At 41.1% G+C, this 26,646-nt stretch overlaps 5 protein-coding genes across 7 annotated transcripts in view; 2 read left to right on the top strand and 3 right to left on the bottom strand.

Moving 5' to 3' along the window:
- Positions 1-26,646, top strand: part of LOC135347803 (uncharacterized) — a gene marked incomplete in the record, with an annotated part of 825,189 nt that overhangs the window by 678,189 nt on the left and 120,354 nt on the right.
- LOC135347834 (uncharacterized) overlaps positions 1-26,646 on the bottom strand; it is a 160,759-nt gene that overhangs the window by 46,496 nt on the left and 87,617 nt on the right. The gene's annotated exons all lie outside the window — the stretch shown is intronic.
- Positions 1-26,646, top strand: part of LOC135347790 (uncharacterized) — a 45,905-nt gene that overhangs the window by 164 nt on the left and 19,095 nt on the right. For all 3 annotated transcript variants that reach the window (XR_010398548.1, XR_010398549.1, XM_064545839.1), the window contains exons 2-24: positions 180-2,524; positions 2,958-3,671; positions 3,880-4,055; positions 4,611-4,771; positions 5,043-5,100; positions 5,343-5,476; positions 5,681-5,818; positions 8,819-9,109; positions 9,424-9,636; positions 10,790-10,996; positions 11,227-11,328; positions 11,609-11,955; positions 12,262-12,511; positions 13,222-13,419; positions 13,924-14,109; positions 14,407-14,550; positions 15,413-15,523; positions 15,841-15,905; positions 16,609-16,720; positions 17,211-17,366; positions 17,630-17,749; positions 18,103-18,483; positions 18,670-18,858. Coding sequence is in view for 1 of the 3 variants with exons in the window: in XM_064545839.1 (XP_064401909.1) it covers positions 246-2,524; positions 2,958-3,671; positions 3,880-4,055; positions 4,611-4,771; positions 5,043-5,100; positions 5,343-5,476; positions 5,681-5,818; positions 8,819-9,109; positions 9,424-9,636; positions 10,790-10,996; positions 11,227-11,328; positions 11,609-11,955; positions 12,262-12,511; positions 13,222-13,419; positions 13,924-14,109; positions 14,407-14,550; positions 15,413-15,523; positions 15,841-15,905; positions 16,609-16,720; positions 17,211-17,366; positions 17,630-17,749; positions 18,103-18,483; positions 18,670-18,858 (6,732 nt within the window). In the remaining 2 variants the exon portion in view is untranslated. The remainder of the gene's footprint in view (positions 1-179; positions 2,525-2,957; positions 3,672-3,879; positions 4,056-4,610; positions 4,772-5,042; positions 5,101-5,342; positions 5,477-5,680; positions 5,819-8,818; positions 9,110-9,423; positions 9,637-10,789; positions 10,997-11,226; positions 11,329-11,608; positions 11,956-12,261; positions 12,512-13,221; positions 13,420-13,923; positions 14,110-14,406; positions 14,551-15,412; positions 15,524-15,840; positions 15,906-16,608; positions 16,721-17,210; positions 17,367-17,629; positions 17,750-18,102; positions 18,484-18,669; positions 18,859-26,646) is intronic.
- Positions 6,784-7,666, bottom strand: LOC135347973 (short-chain collagen C4-like). Its single transcript, XM_064546145.1, has one exon. It carries the CDS (start codon positions 7,552-7,554, stop codon positions 6,958-6,960), a length of 597 nt encoding a protein of 198 aa, XP_064402215.1. The 5' UTR covers positions 7,555-7,666; the 3' UTR covers positions 6,784-6,957.
- On the bottom strand, positions 19,541-25,246 carry LOC135347912 (uncharacterized). The gene is made up of 2 exons (XM_064546031.1): positions 24,669-25,246; positions 19,541-21,293 (listed from the first exon to the last, which is right to left on the bottom strand). The coding sequence occupies exon 2, from the start codon at positions 21,115-21,117 to the stop codon at positions 19,756-19,758; it is 1,362 nt and encodes a 453-aa protein (XP_064402101.1). The 5' UTR covers positions 21,118-21,293; positions 24,669-25,246; the 3' UTR covers positions 19,541-19,755.

Here is a 26,646-nt window from a genome sequence, read left to right as displayed (position 1 = left end):
CGCTGATTTTATGTTCAAATAGAGCCCATTGTGTTTGTTTTCAAATAGATCTATTTATAGCACTTTGTCTTGTCCTGTTTGGTATGAATGCATATAGTAGCTAGTAAAATCTACTGAGTAGGTATAGACCAAAAAATGTTAGTCAAACACGTTCAGCACATTCTATCTTAACACATTAGGAAAAGCGAACGAATCATTCTACTCTACTCTGATTTGGGCTACGGTGCTGATTCGAAGTAGATTAAATGGCTGAGCATCCAGCTATTCTGAGAGACCCACCCCTCTCACAGGATAATTCACCTAGGTATCAGGAAAGTGAACGGCCACAAAAACCCCAGGACCTTGAAGCCTCGATATTAACTGATCCGGAGCATCCAACGGAGCTGTTCTTTCAACCATTTGTCAAAGACGAGCTGACTAGGCAGTTGCAGAATGCTAAGATACGCTTCGAGCAAGATCAAGAATTGGCAGAGACCTTAAGTGCCAAAGAAAGAGAGCTGCTAAGCCAGTTCGAACTAAAGATGGATGCAAACAATCTCTCTTGGGAGGCAAAACTAAAAGATTGTTTAGAGAATTGTCGTTTAGAAATGACTGAAAAGCACAATCTTGAAATTGAGCAGATAAAAGTTGTTCATTCTGAAGAAATGGAAAATGCACTCAAGGCAAATAGAATCGCTCATCAAGCGCAAATGGAGGCACTAAAAGAACTGCATCAAGTTGAATATGACTCAACGGTACAAGAGTGCGAGGTTCTTCGCAAGCAACTTGCTGAACAAATGACGTCTCTTGAAATTGACAGCAAGAAATCGCATCAGCAGGAGATTGAGAAGATGATAGCGGACTTTGAAGATTCAAGGAAAGCCAGTTATGCAGAAAAACAGCAGGAAATTGAATTGTTTCAAGATCGCATTAAACGGCTTGAAGAGCAACTAAACAAGCAGGTTTCTACTGAAGACATGGCAGCTTCTTACAAGCAAGCACTGCAGGACAAGGAATTGGAAATTCAAGCTTACCACCAATCACAGCTCGCTCTCTTGAAAGCTGTTCATTCCCAAACAGAAACCACACTTCGAGTCGACTATGAATCGAAAATTACAGCACTGGAGTCAGAATTGGAATCAATTGAGCGTGAAGTAGCGGACAATAAGTCCGAACTTGAGGAGACCCACTATCAACAGATACTAGCGATTGAAGCCCAACAAAGAGACAAGGTGGCAGCCATTCAATCACACTGTGAACGAAGGTTATTAGAAGCTCAGGCTATTCATGCAAAGGAATTTGAAAACCTCCAAAAAGAGCATTTGCAAAAAGAAGATGAGCTTTTGCTTGCTCACGAACAAAACGCAGAAGAACTGCTTCGAAGCCACCAACTCGAAAAAGATGAACTTATTGTCCAGCACCAGTCCGAGATGAGTGACCTACGTACACACTCAGAGCCGAGGCCTAAAGCACTCAAAGTGTTCAGCTCCCCTCGCCCCCAGTCGGCAAGTGATGCGCACACATCCCGATCGCGACCCAATATGAGAGAGGAGGATTTAGTAGACATAGTACAAAGTGAGTCCACACTATTCAGTCCATCCAAGATTCAACGAATCAGAGATCGATTCTCACAGCAAAGAGAGCAAGCTTTAACTGAGCGCCGAGAAAAAACCCCTCCTCCAAAATCACCTCAAAAGCGACCTGAATCTCCATCCAAATTAAAAGCAGAGTATGAACTGAAACTTACCAAACTCGAAGAAAAAATGGTGACTGAAAGAAAGACACAAGTTAATCTTCTCAAGAAAAAACATGAAAGAGACTTGGCTGATATCGAGAAAAAGTATGGGACAGAAAGAGTAGAACTTGAAACGAAGATTCGAGCACAGTTGGAAGACGAACATTTCCGACACACTGAAGAAGCTGTAGCAGAGTGTTTGGTTGATAAAGACAGAGGAATGGATGTTACCAGACAAGAGCTTGAACTTGCACACCAGAAGCAAATATCTGAGCTACAATTATCGCATAAAGCTGAGCTGGAAAGAATTAACACCGAACATTGCTTGAAACTGGAAACCTTGACTGGTGAGTGTAAAGAGAAATCGACATCCATGGAACTTGATACAATTCAAGGACAATATTCAACTGAGCTTGAACTACAAGCTGCACAATATGACACAGAAATCGAGTCTCTACAAATGCAAATTGCATCTCTCAAGTCCGAACAAGGGTTGAAAATGAATGAACTTCGTGAGCAACTGAAACAAGATCACATGGCCAAGTTCAAAGTAATGACTAACAAGCTGCAGCAGTTGCATGAAGGGGAGGTCAATGCCCTCAGGCAGGAAAACGTCGATCTTGTGTCGTCACAAGAGCATAATATACAGATGCTAAAAGGAGAATTGGACTCCGAACGTGAACGAGAGATAGCAGCCATTGTGGAGGCTCACAAGAAAGAGATGAAGACTATCCAGGAGAGATGTGAGGAGCAGTTGGCCCAACAGGAGGTTCAGGATGACCAGAGTGACCAACTGGAGCTCAATGTTAGGTATGGTCCAAGGTCCAATATTTAGTTTGTGTGCATATACATATACTGTATAATATGAAACCAGCGTATTTGTCGCCACCTTGATGTACATGTAGGACCCAAACCCTTTCTATATTTTGTCACCCTTCAATCAGGATATACATGCATTTAAGCTCCATCCAAACCGTTCAACTGCATGTGCTTCACATTAGTATGCCCATGGGTTACCACTACATGTATAATAGCACTGCAGGTGTACGTATAAATACATTGTACGTGTATATTTTGTCCCACTGTACATAAAACTGTCTTCTCATCTAGAGAAAATTTGATTCTTAAGGGTCACCTTGTTGCTTGTTACATGTAGATCATTTTAGATGCATGAGTACAGATTTACACACACATGTTCAGTGCATCACATGTCACATGCACTTTTTCGTTTCTACACACAAAGGCAAGAACTATCTCGACTGAACAATGATCTAGAGACCAAACTACAGCAACTAGAGACTGAGAGACAGCAGTACAGGGAGAGAGAAGCAGCTCTGACCAAGCAGCTGCAACAACTAGAGACTGAGAGACAGCAGTACACAGAGAGAGAAGCCGCCCTGAACAAGCAGCTGCAAGCATTAGTGACAGAGACACAGCAGTGCAAGGAGAGAGAAACTGCCCTAACCGAGCAGTACAGGGAGAGAGAAAATGCCCTGAACAAGCAGCTGCAAGCATTAGTAACAGATAGACAGCAGTGCAAAGAGAGAGAAACTGCCCAAACTGAGCAGTATATAGAGAGAGAAGCCGCCCTGAACAAGCAGCTGCAAGCATTAGTGACAGAGACACAGCAGTGCAAAGAGAGAGAAACTGCCCTAACCGAGCAGTACAGGGAGAGAGAAAATGCCCTGAACAAGCAGCTGCAAGCATTAGTAACAGATAGACAGCAATACAGCGAGAGAGAAGCCGCCCTGAACAAGCAGTACACAGAGAGAGAATCCGCCCTAACCGAGCAGTACAGGGAGAGAGAAGCCGCCCTGACCTTACAGTACACAGAGAGAGAAGCCGCACTAACTGAACAGTTACAGACTGAGAGACAGCTTAGAAAAGCAGAAGATAATGAGACGAATGGTGATAAAGAAAGACTGGCTGCAGAGATTAGGACTTTGCATGCTGAAAGGTATGTTGTGCCTCGTGCAGCGCATGTACATGTACATGTAGTCCTGTTGCCTGTTACATGTACATGTACATTATCCGTTTGTGTTTAAATTTAGTTTGATACTCAGTCCCACGAGATATTTATTAATAATGCCATACATGCAGCATGATATACTACAATAACATTGTATAAGCAACTTGGTTAATTGATCAATCCACCCCCACCATAGGGACCTCCTACGCTCCACTGTGACCGCTCTGTATGCAGCAGTGAGTAACTGCCTCGAGCTCTCCACTGTCGTCCAATCAGTGTTAGGCCACACCCACCCTGATGGGCTCGATGGCTCCCATAGCAACCATGGTGATATTGAGTCCAGACTGTCCGAGAGACTAATAGCACAGCAAGGTGAGAAAAATATTTATTACCATGTGGAAGCCCCGCGGCGTATGTGGATATTTGGTTCGAAGGGGGTCGAACCATACCGAACACCTGTAGCACTCTCACCAAGTGTTTGCTTGCGCTTGAGGGCCTTAGGGTGATTCTGGTTAAAAGCAGTACAAAATGCCTATTAATGAACCTGCCCGATCCTAGGGGGGCGAATTACCCCCCTCACCCCCCCCCCCCCTCAATGCAGCCTTGGTGTGTATGTGAGCAGATGTACTGTACAGTGTGTACCTCTTGTGCACATGTACCAGTGTACATGCATATACACATGCCAGGTATGCCATAAACAATAGATAGAGAGTGAAAGTCACTCTTCCTCTATTTACGGAGTGAATGATTATTTACGAAGTTAAATAGTCGATAGCTAAAGCTGCTTGTTGGATCATTGATCGGGACGATACTGATGGTGTACATGTACACATAATAATGTGAAAATAGACACGTTACAGTATGATATTATACTTATTTTTAAGGTCTATGTACATGAACTGTATGTATTTATTTTTCCCTTTGCAGTAGTGTCACCAAGTGATAGTGACTTTTCCCACTCCACCGTGTCCTCACCCATACAGCCACACCCCCTACACACCCCTTATGGCCTCGCAGCGCCACACAGCGCGGCCACGGGCGGCAGTGCATCTTCTAAACAGTCCTCTGACTGGACCCTAATGAAGCTGGTACGCACTGCTACTGTAACACTGCATGTTATAGCTACAACCATGTATATCGTACAATGCGGACGTCACTCAATTTTTATCTTTGCAGTAGACTTTTATTACTCTACGGTGAACAGTGGGTTCCATTTGATTTCACATTCAGTATAGGAATTGGTTGGTTGGTTGCTTCTGTAGGATGTCTATGAAACATTTTCACAAAATTAATGGTTACGCACAAGACAATTTGTGTCTGTTTTTGTTATAAAGATGTCTGTGTTATTCTCTCCTTCAGACTCCCAGTGTGGACAGTGGGATCATCAGTCAACAGGCCAGTGCTCTACAAAGTGAAGGTACATACTTCGTATGACTGTGGTTTTTGTGTGCACTGTATAGGCAGCACTAGCAGTAACTTTAGTTTTGAAGCATGCATAACCTCAAAACTAAACTTTTTGTTACTTACATGTACGTATATACATGCATACATTTGTATGTGTATACACGTAACAGTGTATGCCTGCATGTACAATTTACAGCTAGCCCAGTTGAATCCTCATATTGGCGTTCTAAACACTTTACTGCACTGTCCTCATAGCGAGTACACTTGTCGGCACGCCGAACAATATGACTGGGACCACCCCCCTCTCGGAGGGCATGTCCACCCTCTCCATTGTCCCCCTGGACACCACCGCCCCATTCACTAGCCACACCCACCACAGCACCTCTGAGGTGTGTACTGGAGTGAGATGAGAGTTGACTTGTACATGTAGTTAAAGAGACTTCAATCCTAACTGTTGAAAAACTGTGTACACTACAATGGCATATTTGTTGATTCCCATTCATTGTTTGTAGATTGCATGTACATGTAGCGTTTATACCAGTTATTGTATGTTCTTGATCTTGTATACTAACTACTTCTCTCTCCATATCCAGGACTTTGATGACACAGCTCACTCATTCCTCTCAGTGTCCCTGATGACCCCTACTGGCTCCCCCACCCACACTGTGGGGGGTCCTGACCCTATCAGCCCAGGGGACCATGATCACACACAACAAAGTATATATGACCAGGTGAGTAGCCTGCATGCATGGGATGCCTTTTTATGCCTCGGTGCGCATGCGCAAGCGAGGTATACGGTAGTGTGTTTGTGTGTCTGTGTGTGTGTAGACGCCAAATAAAAAAAATGCCAAGTCGATTCAAATGGCTCATTTTCCACATTATAATACCTGGCAAATTTTCTAGTTATGCAGTATACATGCATGTATGCATGCGCGAGCAGTCGATACCAGGCCCTCTCTTCGAGGAAGAGCGGTTTGGAATCGAGGCTAGTACGTTGTGAGAGTGATCCGATCGGATTCTTACAGTTAGTGCATGGACATGAACATTTATTTTAGGGCCTGGTATCGAGTGCTCGCGCATGCGCTAACCATTAGCCAGATACCGGCTAACGCAGGATAACAACGTGTATGCTCAGTAAAACAATGACGTCACAACGAACGGAAGTGGATTGAAGGAAGTAGATAGAAAGTTCGATTGAAGGTTTCTAGCCCATCTGAGAAAGAGCTGATAGCTACCCGTAGCCTGCTATGCTAACAGAAGACCCACAGCCTGCAACAGTGTGGATGACAATCGTCTGAACGGAGTGAAAGCTGACAATAGCCCATAATAGTGAAAGTCTACTATACTACTGCTACTGACTCTATCAGAAAGAAAATAGCTGTACATAGCTGTGCAATAAAACTACAGCTTTGTCTCTAGCTAGCTAGCTACATGTAGCTAAATAGTATAAAATAGCTCTGTGACTTTCAATACTTACTTGTCAGAATATTTTCGTGATAAATTCAGTATTATAAGACATTTTACGGGAAAAAATATCCAATAATGTTGCGCATGCGCAAGCAGTCAGTAGCAGGCCTTCTCTTCAGGGGAGGCTAGTGAAGGAGGCTAACAACGTACCTGCTAATGGCCCATTCACTCACTGATGGACAGTGTTATATACACCTGTACATACTCAGCATTTTTCAGGGGGGGATTTATTTCATGCTTACGTACATATATAATATATATAATAATTACAAAGTAATAATCGTTAAATATTTTAGCCTTTAACTTTTTGCGCTGACTTTCCATCAAGAATTGATTGTAGACAAATTGTCATACATGTAGCTATATTATACTGTTACAAGTTTATGCTGTTTCTCTGTTTTTTTTACTTTGTGCACACAACACAAGTGAGCTCCTTGCTTGGACTGTAAGGTGGGCACTTCAACCCGGAGCAACTTGCCTCGACATGCCATAGATCACTTGCGGGGGAATGACCTCTACTGCCTGCCAAACCCTCTTGGTATTTGTCAATACAAGTAAATGTACTGCGATACTCATTTGCGCTCTCGGACATGAGATAGCCAAAGTACTCTCTTGTCCACGAAGATGGACAGTAGATTTTTCCTGGAATCATAAGGACTTGACTTCGTGTGTAAACAGTGCACACAGCACAGGGTGCATTGAGCTCTGGAGAACTGTAACGTACATGTAGAGGCTGTGCATATTCTGCACCATTCAGGTAGCTGTGACCTTGTGTCCCAGAACGTGTATAGTAATAGTCGGGGTTGAATGGCATGCAAAGCATGTTGGATGCACCTCCTCTAAACTGGTAGCTGGTTCCTGCCATTGCTCCTGAATAGACACGTGTGGATGTATAAGGGCAAGTGCTGCTTCCCCATCTTGTGTACACCACTCCTCCAATCCTGGCTGACGAATTTCGCACAATAGCTATTAGCAGAATAACTGCAATGCAGAGCTTCATTGTTCCAATTTTTAACTTTTTCTTGAAGTTCGATCAGCAAGTCCAATGTCTGCTTTCTGATGGTATGTAGCTGCTTTAATGCATTTACGTATACTTGTTATATACGCTGCGCCTGATGTACGTGCCAAAGCCTATAATATTATCGTGTAGATGTATCTACACGTATGATCATGAGTTGTGAATATTGTTGCTTCTGCTGTTCTTTCTGTACATGGACAGTGACATGTAGAATCCGGCATGCCATTATTATATTTTATGTATATCTTATTCCTCACTTTACAGAGGTTCATAATTATAACATGGACAGTGACACATATCTTCCGACAAGATACATGTACATGCCTTGTATTGATTCAGAAATCACTTTTAGCATATCAATGTCACAGCTTAGGTATACCAGCATCGCATCGTGTGAATCTTTGTATTTATTTTGTTCAATGTACATGTACATGCAGATCTGTTTCCAGTTTAACATAATTATAATCATTATAATTATGCTTGCCTATAGTACATCAGCCCCTTTTGAAGTTTGCAGCCAATAATTATAATTATATAATAATGGTATAATTATGGTATACCTCCATGGTCGATCACCTCAACATGTGCGTGGACAGAGTGTTGCTTTCTGAATTTTTCACCTTTCCTTCTTGAGCGTAATCAATTAATCAATTAGATACTAGCCCTCATGATCAGACTCAACATCCGCAATAATCTACCACGGCAATGCATGTACTGTAACTACGCAGCTGGTATTGTAATTAGGCCCTTTATATAGAATGTGCATTTTCTTTTGTGTCAAGTTGTAGTTGAAATTGTGTCACTGCATAAGAAAGGGTGCAGAGTACTTAAATCTTAGTGTACGTACAACCTAAAAGGGATCGTTTTAGCACAGTCATAGTAAGGCAGGAAGTGGTAAAGTATATGTATCCGATGTACATGCATGCGTACTGTATAATACATGTAAGCAAAAGCCCTGCAAATGAGTTCACCCACAATAGGGTTAGCCACAACAGTATACGTATGTGTATATCCTATAGATTTCTAATTATGTGAAAGTGCTGACTAATGAATAACTGCAAGAGGAGTTGTTACATTTTTTACATGCTTTTTTTCCCAATTATACACATGTACATGTATATGGGCAAGGGTCTATTCAATCTCTTGTGCTCACCAAATATAATTATATCCGCCTCTTTAATTTAGCCATAAATTATATATGTCTTGTGTTTGTGTGTAAATTATGTGTATTCTTTTCCACGCTCAGCCGCTCATTGACCTTAGTGTACTACCATTGGACTCAAGCACTGTCTTCATGACCACCAGTCTGTCAGCTGACCACAATGCTGCAATCCCATTGGACGCTATCCCTAACCACTTGCTACCACCATCTACCGACCAGAGTGGTGCAATCCCATTGGACGCTTCCTCACACCACATGGAGCCAGCCAACAGTGGTCAAGTTGGGTTTGTTCTACCGGATCTCTCTCTTCTTCACTCACAACTCACCATGTTCCACGGATCTATCAGCAACCTGGTGCAACAATACGCTACTGTGGTGAGTGCTCATGCTTGTTGAATTAACCTTCAATCCATGGATAATTATAGCAACTGCATTCGTTTTTTATACCTTCCATATTAATTTCTTAATAATTATAGTGTTAAGCACTGCATACGTGCACAATTTGCTTATTTGTATATTACGTACATGCGCTTTATGTGTAGAGCACACATTTTTTTGGGGCGAATAAATCCTCTTAATTATACGTGGTATATTATAGAGCTTACATGTAAGTATTATTATAGTCATTGTTATCGATGCCAGTATAATTACTTTTGGTTGATAACACTCCCGGTACGGTGCACATGCAGGTACATGTATCTCAGGTCGAGGGAAAATCAGGTGACTCTCAGGCACTAGTGACACAGCTCCAATCTCAACTGGACACCATGAGACAATTCCACGGCCAGCTACAGGGACAAATGGAGGACTCACGAAGGGATGGAGAGGGGGAGGTGATGCATCTCAGGAGAGAAGTGACAGAGACACGAGAACAACTGGACTCTGCACTGGACAAGATTAAGGTGAGAGATTGTGTACTTCAGTGTTCTTATCTCACACAAGAAATAACTGAAAAAGGTTTATGATAGATTCAAGCACTGACACAAGGGGGCGACACTGTATATTACAACCGTATGCATAATTATTGTTCATTAGTTATCAAATGGCAACAGTTTTACTGCAAGATAATAAATTATGCAGCAGCTGCTTTTTTATAGACAATGTAGACATACTTCCCAAAGCTCCTTCGTTGCAGTCTTGATTGATTCGAATGAACGGTGCCTCGGGCCAGACAAGCCTACAATCATGACAAGGACATCAATTCGATAATAGCTAGGTTTTCCTATTTCCTCATTTTTAGTGTACATTGTAGATGTACTTTCCGCCAGCCCCTTTGTTTAGATCACCTTCTACTTTGGTATAGCCCGGGGGAATACCGTAAGGGTTGCATTTCCTACGTACGGCTTCCACTTGTAGCCCAGTGATTTCATCTGTTCCCACTGTGGTACTGTAACACAGGTACACATTGAATATGCCTGTCCCAGAGCAGAGGTCTTTGTTGATTTTAGTAAATCCAGCTTTTGGCTTTGTCTCGTCATTTTTTCAATCAATTCAATAATATTAATGAACACAAACAACCACCATGTTGGTTTTACACTTTGTATCACCTCAAGCGATGTGATTGTGCGGCCATGGCTTTTCTTTATAATAGTCATGCAACTTTTAGATGTACGTACATTAATGAGAATTGTTGCCTCTCCCTTTTTATATGCTCGGGTATGTTAATACCATACGTACACTAATTTCCTGTTCTTCACACTTACTCGTCGTTAAGGAATATCCTAATTGGTTTCTGCAGGAAGCTAGGAAATGACGAAAATTCATACTAGCATACATACATGTACTTATATACATGTAAACATCTACCATAAGTACTCTAGAAAACTTCGTGAGATCAAATGAATTCCTGCTGTTACAGGTGCATGAGGAAATTCGTACAGTCTGACTGCAATGTTACTGCTCCGTTGGATTGCATTGTATCCGCAGGGCATAGTGTATAAGTCTGTGTGCCACTCAATTACTGTGCATTTTTTTGGATTACATTGTACACGCATGACTTACATGGTGTATAGTCTGTGTACCACTCAATTACCCTGCATTTTTCCCTGTTTCCAGACCTTGGTTCAGCAATTGGAGGGTCGTGACAACAGGCTAGAGCAAGAGCTTGCAGACGAGAGACAAGAACATCGTGAGAACCTCACAGCAGGGGAAAGTCGTGAGGAGGGGCTCGTGGAACAGTTATCTGCCTCAGAGAAGCAGCTTTCAGAGAGGGGAAGGATACTGGAACAACTCTCAGCTGAGAGAACATCACTGACTGATAAGGTACAGAGCGTTTCTTTTATTGGGTATTAGTTATACATGTATACCTGTTGATCCTTCGGGTTTAAGAAAAATTTGTCGTGATCTACCGTATATGTCGTGTTTTGAATGCGAAGTTCTTTCGATTGTGTAGAAAATTGATACCACAACGTTCTATCAACCCATGTAATACTTACATGATGTGCACTAGTGTACAGTCACATGTAAATCCTAATTTTTTCTCCCCTTGTTAGGTGAAAGAGGTGTGCTCTACGATGGAGGAGAAAGAGACTGCTCTACTCCAATCCAGCTCAGAGGCACTCCAGTTAAGGCAGGAGAACCAAGCTCTCAAACAGGTACATGTACGTACATGTACATGCATGGAAGCTTTAGTTTCATTTTGTTTGCTTTAATTGGCTATAAAAGGTAAAACCCTAACCCTAACTACAGGCCTGAATTAACACCTGCATGTCAGCATTAATTACTCAGGGCCTCAAACATTGCGTTTAGTTTGAGCTGGCACTGTAATTATACTGTACAGTACAGAAAAAATCAGGAGTTAGGCTCAGTATATTCTTACAAAAGCCACGGAGAAGCTGTGTGTGCAATACCATCAAATTTTCTTTGTATCTATAGGTAAATCGACAGCTGAGAGAAAGACAGGAGCAAGCAGACTTTAGACAATGTTCCACTGAGGAAAACTTAATTGAACAGAAATCCATCTATGAGTCGCAGCTTAAACAAATGCAACAAGAGCTCAGCGAACTTCTAGACATCCGGGATCGTATCTCAGCCAGAGAGGAAGAATTAGAGAACCTGTTACTAGAGAAAGAAGATCTCATGAATCGTCTAAGCATTGCAGAGCACCAGCTGGCAACTCAGGCTGAGCAGGGGAGGGTAGAGGGGCAGGTGGGAGAGAAGGAACAGCGACTGGTAGCTCAGCTTGAGAGCCAGGGGGAGCTGTGTGAGACACTCAGAGCAAGGTCAGTGCATTCATGCGTGGAATACATGTACCCATCAATGTATAAAGTGTTATTATATGCATACATGCAATTAATCACAAAGTATTTTATTGCTAGATATCACTTTGAAAGTGCATGAATAAACCTTTGGGCATAAAATGTATACATTACGCAAATGGTACTGTAAAGTGAGTCAGAGTGTAATGTACATTGTATATGCATTATCGTGCATCCGTTATTGTACATGTATAATTATGTATGCATGGAACGTTTACATGTATGACCACATTATGCCAAGAATTATGATTTGATTCTCTTTACACTCAGACTTAAAGAGACGCAGTCATCTCATCAAGTTGTCCAACAGCAGTACGTGCAATCCTCCACTGTCAGGACACAACTGCAAACAGAGCTGCAACAACTCAGACAAGAGTTGCAACGAAGGGAGGGTTTGGCCACAAACACACTGGCTGAGAAAGCTGCTCTTGAGGGGCGAGTGCAGTCGTGTCAGGAAGAGCTGGAGGCAGTAAAGGAAGAGTTGAGGATGGCAACGGAACAGAGAGATCATTTGGAAACGGTTAGAAAAAAAGTTTAATTTCTACATGTGCGTATATGTACCGTATGTGTGTGATCTATCTGCTTTAATTGCCATCCTATTTGCTATAATAATTATGAGGGTTTAGTTGTTAGCCACTCCACTCTAGGCTATTTATAGCAGGTTATTTTCGCTGTGAAAAAATGTTGTTTCCTGAAGGTGCATGGTGATATTTGTGAGTAAAAAATGTGTCTGATTATGACTTCATCTCGTTGGATGGAGCATGTGCACGAGGACGATAGATGGCATGCTTCTGCATGTCAGGTCATAGTCTACGCCATTACATACTGTGGCTAGCAGCTGCTACTGAGTGGCTACACTTTATTACATGTACATACGTATAGCTACATGTACATGTACAGGCTAGCTAGTTATCAATTGATGCAGCTGCGTTGGATTCTGCCCCTAGCACATGTACTCACTGTATCCACAACTGTATCTGTTGTGCTGCATGCGTTGCGGTAAACCATGCCAAGGTTTTTTGTGAGGAAATTTTTCGGTTGCCCACAAAAATACGACATAATAATGATATTGTCTTATTTTGCATGCATAGTTGAATGCATACATGTACATGTAGCACATAGCACACTCTACATGTACAATTTACAACGTACAGTGTACATGTACATCTCGGTGATTTTATAAGCTGCGTAAAAACTATGTTGCTTACGATAGACTCACATGTCATACAGGCATCAGAAAGCCAAGCCTCCACCATGTCTGGTAATCTCGGTGTACAGGATGATGCCTCCCAAGAAGGGGAGGGGCTGAGTGTGGGCGGACCTGGGGAAGTATCTGCAGTTGAAGAGGAGAAACGCGTGAGTGCTCAGCTAGAGAGCAGAGTGGCAGCGTTGGAGCAAGAGTTGAGGGATAAGGAGGATCAACAGCAGGTGCAGCGTGGCATTTGGTGCATATGTTGATATGGGATCGTATTGTTATAGTGGGACGTTGATATTGTAGGGTAGCTAGTGTACTTAAATCTCCAAAGTATTTGATTTTTATACATGTATACACATGTAAATGGTCGATCATGATTATACAAAGCTACACATCGCAACCTGAAGTGTTGAAATGCATATGTACAATGTACATGTACATACATGTATTCCCCTAAGGCTGACAGTTACCATTTGCCATTCTTTTACGGTAAAGATCAACTAATCCAAAATGATTCCAAAATGACACTTACATGTACGTACAGTGTATAATACTTTTAAATTAGTGATTGAAGTACACCCTATATCAAATGGGCTGTAGCATTTCTACATCATGTAAATGGTCGACATGTACATGATGTACATATTCCTAAGGCTGACAGTTACCATTTGCCATCCTGTAGAAAATGCTTGATACACTTACTAGAATGCATGCTATAATTTATGTCCTCTGCTTAGGTTGTCAGTGAGCTGACAGATAAGCTCTCACTGGAGTCTAGGTTAAGAGACTCACTGCAACAAGAGGTGGCTGCCCTCAGGGGTGATATCGAGAGGGGTCAGAGATCACAGGAGCAAGTACTAGCGGAGGTCGAGTCCAAACATGAGCAGGAAATGCAAACCATTGTCACCGAGCATGCTCAGAAGGTTAGCCAGCCTGATGCATGTGTGTAATAATTTGTATCTTTCACAATTGCATATCATTATACATGTACATGTAGAGTGATCAAGTGGTCCTACAGTAAATGTATGTGCAGTGATCGATCTATATACGTACATTGACATACATGTACATGTATCATATGCACCGTTACCAAACTAATCTGTCACTTACTGTTAACGTTCGATTATTGGGTTTGTTTACATGTTGTATTTTCAGAGATTAAGATACTGACATGTAAACTCTGTACAACATTATAAATTATTATGATAATCTTTTTCTAGCTCAACGAACTGCAGTTGGCTCATCTTGAGGCCCTCCATCGTCAGAGGGCAGAGGTGGATGCCAAACACACTGGGGAGAGAGCGTTTATCAAGCTTCACCATCAGGAGCAGTTGGATGACCTTCAAACAAGACACAGGGAGGAGGTGAGTGTGTGCATGATGGCTATACTCCGCAAGTGATGACGTCTCACCGTACGTATAATTATTATATACGTATCACCTTAATAAGTACTCCAGGTTCATAACTTATTCTAAGTAGTCTTTCAAGACACTGTATTGATGTGAATCTAGGTTGCATGCTTTCGCCTTATACACACAACCAGCAGTTCTTTTGTAGCCATAGTTATAGCATAATATATTATGTATATGTGACAGGCTCTGGCATTTGGAGCAGAATTTGGTATTGAGCTATAGCTAAATTTGTGCCTACAGTGTAAAATCTAAAATAAAATGTTATTGGTGTATAAGTATCTATAGTCCTTCTACTACCTCTCTGTAAAATCTGATGCTCTAAATCTAAATCTTTCCATCGAAGCGCCTCATGCAAACTTTCGCTATTACCTTATTTTTCCTAATTGAGCAATCTTTGAGAGGCGTTTTTCTTGATACTACATTTTACAGCTTCAAGTTTCTAACGCGCATAACTCGGGTATGAAACTAGGTATGTGAACACTAAGCATATCATTATGTAGGCAATGCTCTGCTCTATCACTTGGTACATTAATCAACGAAATTTTAGTCTGTTCCAAATGTCTGGTTTTCCCAGAGCCTGTCACATATGTCTTTAGGAAATATCCCTGTAGGCTTCTGCAGACAGTGGCAGTAGGAAAGCTGGCATAATTTCATACTAGGCTGTAGAATAGATAACTGCATACACATGTACAGTACGTATGCACAAAAGAGTTTGCTAAGATGTACATGTAAGTGTTTTTAGGGATTCATTTGGTTGTACAATGTGCTTACATTACAGACCTTGTATGTGTATTACCACACTACTTTCTGTCAGATTGAGCAACTGAGTTCTGAGCACCACTCTCTACTACTGTCTCTGGACAATGCAGGAGGTACTGATGACATCACTGATGTGGGGGGTCACTCCCTCTTACTCAAGATTGCTGTGAGTCAATCATATTGTGTGATACATGTAGGTACTGGTATAGAGCATAGAAATTCATATTTCTCAATAACTAGATTGTTTTAGAGTTACCTATAAATTTTATTTGCACTACATGTATAGTACATGTACGTGTGAAGAGCAATGTTCACAGCACGCACTGTACACGTACATGAGCATCTTACATGTAAGTGCACACTTGTTAGATCAGGTCTACATTTTACCCCCTTCACCCCCTATACACATGCACTCACATACCCCTTCCACCACCCCCCCACACATGCACTAACATATATTGTATCACTTCCACCACCATACAGGAGCTGGCCCCCGTACTTGCTAGGGAGGCTCAAGAGGTGAATGACCTCTGCAAACGGACTGGACAGTAAGTGATTTGTTCAGCGTGTTATTTATCATTCGTATTCAATGAATGTACTGAAATGTACTTACTCGAAACAAGCCTCTTACATTAATTGGATGTACATGTACATGACGTAAGCTCCTTCTTCATAATTTATAGTCAGCAAAGTGGTTGTGTTTGAATTTGAATATGCCACTCAAACTCATTTCTTATCATGGCCCTGGCTGCTATATAAAGTTTTGAGTGAGTAACTCAATTGTACAATCATGCACGGTCTGAAATTATGGCCACAGCCTTGATGTCACTCGTTCAGGTTATGACCAGAGCAGTGTAATTAAGTGTTATCACAAGCATGCATATAGAGTTACGGTACCAGGGAAAGGTACAACAGGCACAGTGCAGCTGTAGCAATTAGCCTCTGATTGAAAAACTGCGATTACATTTGTGTGTTTTATACTGAGTCAGCTAATCAAGCATTATATAGAGACGGCATGAATGCTCTGAGACCTTACAGAACTAGCAGTGATCTCTGGAAGTTTTGCCTGTTTTCCAGTATTAGCTATACACAATAGTTATGAATTACCTGACTCAGCAATAACACAACATGTTAGCGTAATTTAGATTAATTAGTTTCAATCACAGACTAATTGCTAGATCTCCATTGCGCCTGTACTTCCTCTTTTGTGGTATGTACTATGAGATATCACATTACCGTATGTTTCTCCAGTCGAATGTCCACAGTCGGTGTTGACCAGCCGGACTCCATTGGTCAAACTTCGTCTTTGGAGGCTCTTGTAGAGAGACTGAGAGAAGTGGTACAGGATATTGGAGCAGCCAAGGTGTGGTTGGGGGGAGGCAAATTGTCCTCTTTTGATCACACGTTTAATTGATTTTCCAACTTCCAAGATGGTATTTTATATGTTTGTACTGAAGCAGCGTACACCGTACATGTACATGTAACACGTACATGCATGCTGTGTGCCTCTTGTAAACATGTACATGCATGCTGTGTGCCTCTTGTAAACATGTACATGCATGCTGTGTGCCTCTTGTAAACATGTACATGCATGCTGTGTGCCTCTTGTAAACTCGTACATGCATGCTGTGTGCCTGTTGTTAACACGTACAGTACATACATACATGTACATATATATTGCATTGAATGTGGAGGTGCACCAAATACATTGCGTATAATCATACAGTATACATGCTGAAATAACAAAAATGCTTGTACATGTAGGTATATGTATATATACGTATGTTCCTCCCATTTTTCGGTATTGAGTTTCCACAGTGTACATGTATCTTAGAGCTCCTTTCTTTTCGTAGGACACTAGTGGTGTTGAGGACTGGCGCCGAGACTTACTGGCAGCTGTGGGGGGTCTGTTGGAACACCAGCGGGGGGTCCTAGCCACTACCCTCACGGCCTCCGCCCTACAGGGGGAGGAGGACGGTACTGAGGTCCAGCAAATGCTGCAAGACCAGGTGGGTAATGAGCGTTTTTATTGTAGAAAGAAGGGGTTATATGCTTTGCGCCAAAGGCATACGTAATTGTATAGTGAGATGATGTTGTGTTTCTTAGGCTTTGGTTCTTTCTTTGTCTCTATTATCATAATTATATAAAAAACATTATTCATAATTATACAGGGGGTATTTATACATGCTGTAGTACATAAGCTTCCTGGTGTGTTTGTAGTGCTATAATTATAGTTGGTGCCATCTTTTTATTTTAGTCCCCCCACCCACAGCTCTCCCAGCACAGTGCCCTAGTTCAACAGCTGCACTCTGCCGATCGTGAATCCTTACTGGCGGAGATCCGGGCACTGAGAGCCACTCTAGAGTCCATGAGGAACGAGCAAAGGCAACAGGTAGAGTATAATAATTATGACCTAGCTACTACATGTATACCAATTGTAGTGTACATGGAATTGAGAATTACTGTATATATATAGCGGGTAATTTTTGTTGGTGCAAATTTTCGAATGAAATATTGGTACAGCTCAGGAGAACCTATTGTGGTAGAATAATTTCGAATTTTCCTACAATACGAACATTTCCACCGTACAAAAGTAACCCGCTATACGGTATCCATAATTATGAAGATATGTATACCTTTAAAATTTAAGCTATTCCTTTGTCACGCACAATAATTATTGTGTGCATAGCTTGTATACTGTACATCTGTCACAATTGCATAACCTTATAAATTTAACTTTCACAGAATCGAGATCTTTTGGCACAGCTCCAAGCAAACTCCCAACATCCAACCGACACCACCTTACTGCAGCAGCTACAATCCACACTTGCCAAACTATCACTCTTAGAGCAAGAACTGGCCAATACAAAGCAGAATCTAGCCAATAAAGTCACTGAGACTGGAAATAAGACCCATGAGTTAGAACAAACGAGTCGAGATATAGCCAAAAAGGACAGAGAGTTTGCATCAAAGGGTCAAGAGTTTGAGAGAGTATTGAGAAGGGTTAACGAAGCCGAGGACAGTAAGAGGAGGGCAGAGGAGGAAGTGGGTGTGTCCAGACAGAAGGTAGTCGAGATGGAGGGTGCTCTATCCAGTGCAATGTCTGAGCTAGGAGCTCTGAAGCAGGTCAGTATTTGGTAACTAATTACGAGTAATCACAAATTCATATCATATTATTATGTATGAGAGTCTTTGGCAATTTTTTTTATGAGTGATAATTTGATATTGACTCACTGGGTACCATAAAGTAATGAATTAGTGGAAGTGAGTTTGATTCCATGCAATGAATGTACGTTCCTACCATACATGTAGGAGCTGATTGTACTGAGAGAAATTGAGACCACACTCAGGGGCGAGTGCTCTAGAGAAAAGGCCTTGTCTGCTCAACTGCGAGGGTCCCTGTTGGGGGAGAAAACAATCAACCAGCAGCTCAATGACAGGCTGAATGAGAGGGCTAAGCAGGAGGGTGGAGCTTCACAGGCAATGGCAGTGCAGTTACAGGTGGGCTGTGTCAGTATGATTGCTTGTAAGGTGGGAGAATTCCGGGTTTCTTTCAGGTGGGGACAAAAGGGGCATTTCGTTCTCCCCCCCTTCAAATGTGTTTGCTTCTCCAAGGATGAGCAACAATAAATGTACAGTATATAGCATCTTTTGTTTCCCCTCCCTTAACCTATAATAAACCCTATAGAGAGATGATGCATGCCAATTACATGTAGTAGCGGTCAATATAAAGTTGTTCCCTATATTGTTTACGTAGCACGTACGCATGTACACTGTACATGTATTTCGTTTGAAGCATTAATTTCGTCTTGACAGCACATTAATAGCGTTGAAATTTATCGTACCATATTGCTAACTGTTGCACTTTACAAGTATGGCGTTGTGTTTGAAGCAGTTGAACAAAGCAACAATCCTAGTCATCTCGAGTAAAATACGTACACCTCGTCAATTATGAATACCTTCATATTTTTTAACTGCTGCCTGAGGTACTTGAGTGTTTCTTTGGGCAGTTCCCATTACAACGCCATACTTCCACATGCGAAAAACGGTACAGTGAAACGTTGCTAAAACGATATGCTTGTTAACGTACTACGGGAACGGTACGGGAACGTTTTGCTACTGTAGTTAGTTTCATGCCATCTTATGTTTCTTCTCTCGCTGATTGAGATGTCATATTAATTCCTTGAGGATGCAAACAATTATGTTGCTACATAAAAATAAAAAGATTAGGATAAATCAGCGCATTAAATTGTATAATAATGTATAAAAATGATAATAAAATACTGCAGTCATGAAATACGTACAATATTCGACTAATGGAAGTTATACAACTGACATTGAGATCTATATATTTACGTTCAGTATTGACTATAGCGGTACTTACATGCACTGTAGCAATTAGCGTACATAGAGTTCCACTTGCTCGAGAGGTGTGTCTTCACTACCAGTAGTCTCACTTCCACAAATCCTCAGCTCGATATCTTCTGTGGTTGGCTGAGGGAGTTGCCTGCAGAACCACGGTGGATTGTTGAACTCACAGCAAGTGCTTTCACCCCCACACCCCATTGCGTCCCATAGCGGATCAAAGGAATTGAATCGATTAATCCCCTCACCACCGGCTGTGTCACAAAAGTAGTCTTGATTAATAAAGGGAGGAACAGTGCCTGTAAAATTAGATCGAATGCAGGGACATATCAACGCGTCCATTGCTCCTTCATTGAAAGCTGAAGCAAACGTCCATATGTGTTGCCGGGGTGATTGTCCGTACGTCAAACTAACACCGTCAACGTAACTTGAGTCTATCGTTAGCGAATTATTGCTCTGATAGGGTTGAAAGCCATCCGTTGTATCAAGTTGATAGGCTATGATTCGACCACATACTTGGGAGTACTCCACACCATATGTTGAATAAGTGGTAGACACACAACCTAGTGTATTTCCAGGCCTACCACAAGTACGTATTGTTCGTGGATTTCCCTGGCCAAAGAAATTTAATTCATTCGGACAGTTCTGGTTGGGGTCAGTCATGTCAAGGTTGGCTATCCGCAACCATCCGCCTGTAGAGCTGCAACTACAGCTTGTTCGATTCATGTCACAGTAGACCTGAACAGGAGAGCTAGTACTGCTAGTTTGAATCCAGTACATTCCAGAAGGTCCGTTATCACCGCAAGAGCTAGCTGGATTATCCATAGTAATACCAGGATAAAACAACTTTAGAGTCTGTACGTTTGACTGCAAGGTATCGATGTCACTAAGCAACGCCTGTGAAATGTTTTCTTGTTGAGTTTGAAATACTTGCAGTGTCTGAAGCTGTTGGTTAGCAGTGTTCACTTGATCTTGTAGGTCATTATTTGGCTGTTCTGTAGAACCAAAAGCATCAAATTGGCTCTGTAGCATCCCAAGTTGTGTCATAAATTCTTCTAGCTGTGATGGTAATCCCATGACTTCAATTCCGGTCTGTTTGAGAGAACTGTTTAGCTTTGTTTCCAAGATTTGAATCTGTTGGTTAGAAGTTTCTAGTTGAACTTGCAACATTTGAAGTGCTTTGTTATCGTTGTTTAGCTGAGCCTGCAATTCTAAGATCTGTATCACAGAGTAGCTGATTGCTGCTGCAGCCACCATGAGAGCGAAGACACCAATCACTAGAGCTAGAAAAACACCACAACAGCAATTCATTTGCTTCTCATCTGTTTTCTCGTCACATTTAGATGGCCTCTTTAGGGTTAGTTTATCTTCGGAATTTCTCTTTAGGTCAGGCATCTCGTAGACAGCTACCTGTCTCCGTCTGGCCCCAGCAGTCAGTCACATCTCTGTTCTCTTGCAAGTTCGGTAGAGCATACATGCCAGTTCCCTCTGTTCTGTTAGTGTCGTAGGCTGTGTTCACACTGCACTCAAACGGATTCTTCTGCACTTCAGAGTACTCGTTCTCTTCTTGTCTGTTAACAGTAATATAAGCATTATTCTGGTTGATTGCAAACGTAGTGTGTTCAACATTCGAATACGCATTGCGTTGAGTTTCCCTAGCAGCATACGCAGCATTGTCATTAGTAATTACGGACTCTGCCATCGTTAACAAGCTTTACACTCCGTACGTTTCAACTAGCTGATCTATTCGTCGTTAACTGCTTGTGTCTTAAAGCTGCTATTATAGTGTGCATATGTGGAATGTGTGGGATGTGCATACTCGTTTTTCACTATTATAGTTGATGCCATCAATGAACGTTTCTGCATACACACTCAGGACATGCACTTTCTGATCATTATGTGGGGAGATTCCTTTCAGAGTACTCATAGCAGCATTGGCATTATCGTTAACAAGCTTTACATTCCGTACGTTTATACTAGCTGATCTATCCGTCGTTAACTGCTTGTGTCTTAAAGCTGCCTGTGGAATGTGTGGGATGTACTCGTGTTTCACTATACATGTAGTTAATGCCATCAATGAACGTTTCCGCATATACGTACATACCCAGGACACTTTCTGTTCATTAATAGCACATACTCATGTGTGTATGGTTTTTGTGTTTATTTCTGAGAGCTATGATCTCACTCGCTAAGTACGTACAGTGTAGTTGATTCCTTTTCCTTCAGGGAAAGGCTTCTCTTTACTACGATTTTTGTCTGTTACCAGACGGCTCATTTATTGTTTGAAATGTACGTTCATAATCTTCATAATCAGAGTACAGAATACTCAGTTAGAAAGCCTATTCAATTTTCATGAAGGTATATAATTATGTTACGTACATATAATTATCGTCGAATCGCCCACCCCCTATTTTTGCCTGAAAGTCCTGTAGAGGCCTAATTGCAATCGTAGAAGCGCCCACAATTGCGCATGCATATAATTGGGTCAAAAATTGGTTGTGCATAATTAGCAATTTTCGTGGTGCATGATGCTAGTGGAACAAGTTGTTTGGAATACCCTTCATTGTGTTGATACATGTAATTACCATGCACCACAATTAAGATTATGATTATTCACAACTGTTGCTATAGCTTACATGCATGTGCCAATGTCCTCTGTTACGTATGGGTGATTGGTGTACATGATTTAACTTTTCATTCTTTTTCTGTAACCGCTATAGGAAACCATGCATACATGTACTCTGAAAGGGTATTATACTGCACTTCCTACTTTTGTACAAGGAAATGTTTGCTAGGTGTAGATTTTACCGTTCACTTGGATATCTTGTTACATTGTAGTAAATTGATTTACCCAAAATTTGTCTCAAAAGTGAGTCTTAATTCTCTCTTTATATAAGTCATGTACATGTATAATACAGTTCTGTCACATTTCCTGATGGCGTAGCACTTTCTTTGAGTATGCTAGTCATGCATGGCATTGTTTTTGTATAATACAGTTCTGTCACATTTGCTGATGGCGTAGCACTTTCTTTGAGTATGCTAGCCATGCATGGCATTGTTTTTGTTATGATAGTACATTTATAGCTTCCCATGGCATTTCCTTCTGAATGTTTACTGCTTTAAAGAACTTCTTGAGGCCATTGGGAGAATACAGTACATGTGCATTCTAATTAGCTAGGCACCCAACACAGTAATTAACATTTCGAAACGATTCTTGATTAGAACATAAATTCGACAGTATATGCTTGTATTAGGGCGGTTCTGTGATTAGAACGACTACTGTATAGTACTGTAATTTAATATTCAATATTCAAACGAGAGCACTAAAGTGCAAACCCTCGGCTGGTGACATGATGAAATCAGAGGAGTACGTGATATAATCTAGTGCATGTAGTATATGTATATATGACTGAGCTGTCTAGCACAGCAATTCAGGAGCAATAACAATCCAGAGTGGACTCAGGAGGCATGCTGAAACATTTGAGAACAGAGTTTTAGTGGTACAAGAGAATGGACTGTGGACTAGGATCACAAATGCAGCAAAGAAGCCTGGATTCTTAGAGAAGTATGGCTCATTGGTGCTAGGATCCAGAGTCAGCAAAGAAACCTCCAAAGACAACAAACCAGTCACAATTCTAGCTTTCTACTTTAGTGACCCTTTTCCATTGTTCCTGGTACGGGATCACTTCAGCTGCAAGTCAGTGCCTCGAATAAGGACCACAGTGTAGCTAGCTCAACGTGCAAGTTCAAGCTTCTTAGCTTTTATTCGACAATGAAGCTATACATATGCATTAAAATCTGCCACTATTATAACTTGTTATGTGAAGGCTATCCATGCTGTAAATGCAGCGCTATGATATCCAGCTGAGTAGACTCCGAATACACAAACAAACAAACAAACCAACGGACTGCTATATACCCACTGGCGGCGGTACGGCCTTGGGTAATAATTGAAAACACATGCAAACAATAGCACTAGTATTGCCAATCCTATGTACAACCTACTGGTTGTATTAATTAACCCAAAGCCCAGCTATGCACCAGCAACGATGCATACTTACAGTATAAAACATACACCCATGCACTAGTGCTACGTATGTGGTTATTGCGCTGACAATATGAAGCTAGTAAGAGCTACGAAAATGCAGAATAGCTAGATGTCACTTGGACTACTGGTAACAATAGGTGCCATTGGTTGCAGTCTTTCTGTACAGCGTCTGGACTAACTATATATTGAGCCACGAAATTGAGCAGTTGAACTAAAAGCACAACATCTCTGCTTTTTAATTTTGTACATGCATGCATTCATGACGTCAATAACATTCATGTACAGTGCCTTTACTTTAGTCTATAGAGTAAATAAACGCAATTTGGTACGTGTTAGTACATATTTTGAGATTGGAACATTTCTAAGAAAATATGATGATAATACCATTGTGTTGGTGAACAAATTATCTAAAACATATCCAAAAGTATTTCCATGGCAACCAAAGGTGGTGGGTATGTGGTGGTTTATAAAACACCAACATTTTTCTATAGTGGACAATCGCTTAGCGATGGAAAAGACCAATTGTTTTCGGCTAAGGTATGGAACTTTGGCACAACATTCCTGAATAGTTTAGCTAACATATGCATGATTACGTATAGCTTACATAAGTACACGTACTGATTAATACTCAATTATGGGATGTTTTAGGTGCCTTTTCGCTTAGCGATTGGAACTCAAGCAAATTTGTCGGCTAAGGTCTAATTGTTTTTGCACATTAATTGTTAATAAATTTTCTGTCTTTTGATACAAAAAAGTTGTCCAGAAATACTTTAGTTCCGGAGATATTTTATGTTACACATATATTTTACGATCACCCACATTTTTACCTAAAATGATTTCCCACTACAACAACTTTTGGGGAAATATTTTCAAATAAGGTTGTAGCTTATTTATTCACCTTTCTTAGAAATGCGGTTCCAATCTTGAGATACATTTAAGTACAACTACTCACTCTGTGGTTAAATCAAAGCTGAAAGCACTGTATATACACCAGGGACTAAACCTTGTTTAGAAACAACTTACTTACTTAGCACATTCCAAGCTGACGTAATAGTAAGCTTTTGTGTACGTATTGGCAGTTTGTAGATTTACTGAACATATACCAGCTTTATAGCCAGCCACAAAACTACTAACTAACTAACTATATAGTGAAGCTTGCTGCTGTGTATCTCAAGGTCTGAGAGGTCTTCATTGTTTAATTGAAACTTATTACTCTACTGCTACATTTGTATACAAGTCATGGAAACAGCTCAAAACAATGGCAACTGGATAGAGAACTGCATTCGTACTTTTTTTGTTTCATGTTGGGACCTTTCACCTGTTATACTGATCTTGTGGAATATTATTCGATACTGCTTGAGCAATTGTTCTACAGGGGAGAATGTTCTTCGCCATATGATCCGGTATTTTCTTGGTATCGTTCTACTTTTAATTCGATTTTATTTCTGGGATTCAGACTTGCTCTCTCTCGGCATTTGGGACAAACTATTTTAAGTTTTGTGTCTTAGAGAACATTAATTTTGGTGTACGCATGTATATGTAGTGCTAATTACATGTAACTTGTTGTTTCTTGTATTATTTACCTATATATTAATGGCATTTGTTGATCAGAAAATAAACTAGCCTACAGGCCAAATTAAACTTTCTATTCCATTTGCGTAGTAAGCTCAATAGATTGCACGCAAAGGCGCCTACGCACGTGTTATGCTGTGATAGCGGGTATATTTCGAAGATATGAATGGTCGTGGTTTTTGCTGATTAAGCATGTAACGCGAACATTTATACCCACGAATTTAGTATCGCATGCATGCTGCAAAAAGGCTGCTATTCCGCTAAATCCTTTCTAACGGTCATTCCGCAAAAGTTTATACCCTCGAAAATGTGCCCTCTATACGGTATGCAAACAGAACAGAAACTTCTCTACTGTAGCTCTATGCACAGTTGTTGATCAGCACGTTAAATTTGGATGTGTAGAAATGTGATTAAAATACGAGTGCGGTCATTACATAATACTAGACTAAATACCGAATGCAGGGACATATCAACGCGTCCATTGCTCCTTCATTGAAAGTTGAAGCAAATGTCCATAATTTTATGTGTTGCCGTGGTGATTTCCGTACCCACTAACTTGAGTCTATTGTTAGCGAATTATTGCTCTGATAGTGTTGAAAGCCATCCGTTGTATCAAGTTGATAGGCTATGATTCGACCACATACTTGTGAACTCCACACCATAATTATGTCGATCCCAGGCCGAGTTTCACTTTTATAACGGTTAGTTGTTCGCCTAACCGTTGTAAAAGCGAAAACTCAGCCTGGGATCGAGGCTACACCGTATGTTGAGTAAGTGGTAGACATACAACTCAGTGTATTTCAAGGCCTTTGTGGATTTCCTTGGACAGTTCTGGTTGGGGTCAGTCATGTCCCGCCTGTAGAGCTGCAACTACAGTTTGTTCGATTCATGTTACAGTAGACCTAAACAGGAGAGCTAGTACTGCTAAATTAAATCCGGTACATTCCAGAATGTCCATTATCACTGCAAGAGCTACATGTACAATGTAGCTGGATTATCCATAGTAATGCCAGGATGAAACAACTTTAGAGTCTGTAGATATCGATGTCACTAAGCAATGCCCGTGAATTTGTTGAGTTCGAAATACTTGCAGTGTCTGAAGTTGTTGGTTAGCAGTGTTCACTTGATCTTGTAGGTCATTATTTGCCTGCTCTGTAGACCCAAAAGCATCAAATTGACTCTGTAGCATCCCAATTTGTGTCATAAATCCTTCTAGCTGTGATTGTAATCCCATGACTTCAATTCCGGTTACACACACACAGTTTAACTGTGATCAGCTAAGTTAATTGATTGAATTATCCTAG

The sequence above is a fragment of the Halichondria panicea genome, chromosome 14 (assembly GCF_963675165.1).
Source record: "Halichondria panicea chromosome 14, odHalPani1.1, whole genome shotgun sequence".
NCBI lineage: Eukaryota > Metazoa > Porifera > Demospongiae > Suberitida > Halichondriidae > Halichondria > Halichondria panicea.
This window is presented reverse-complemented; position numbering and strand designations above follow the sequence as displayed.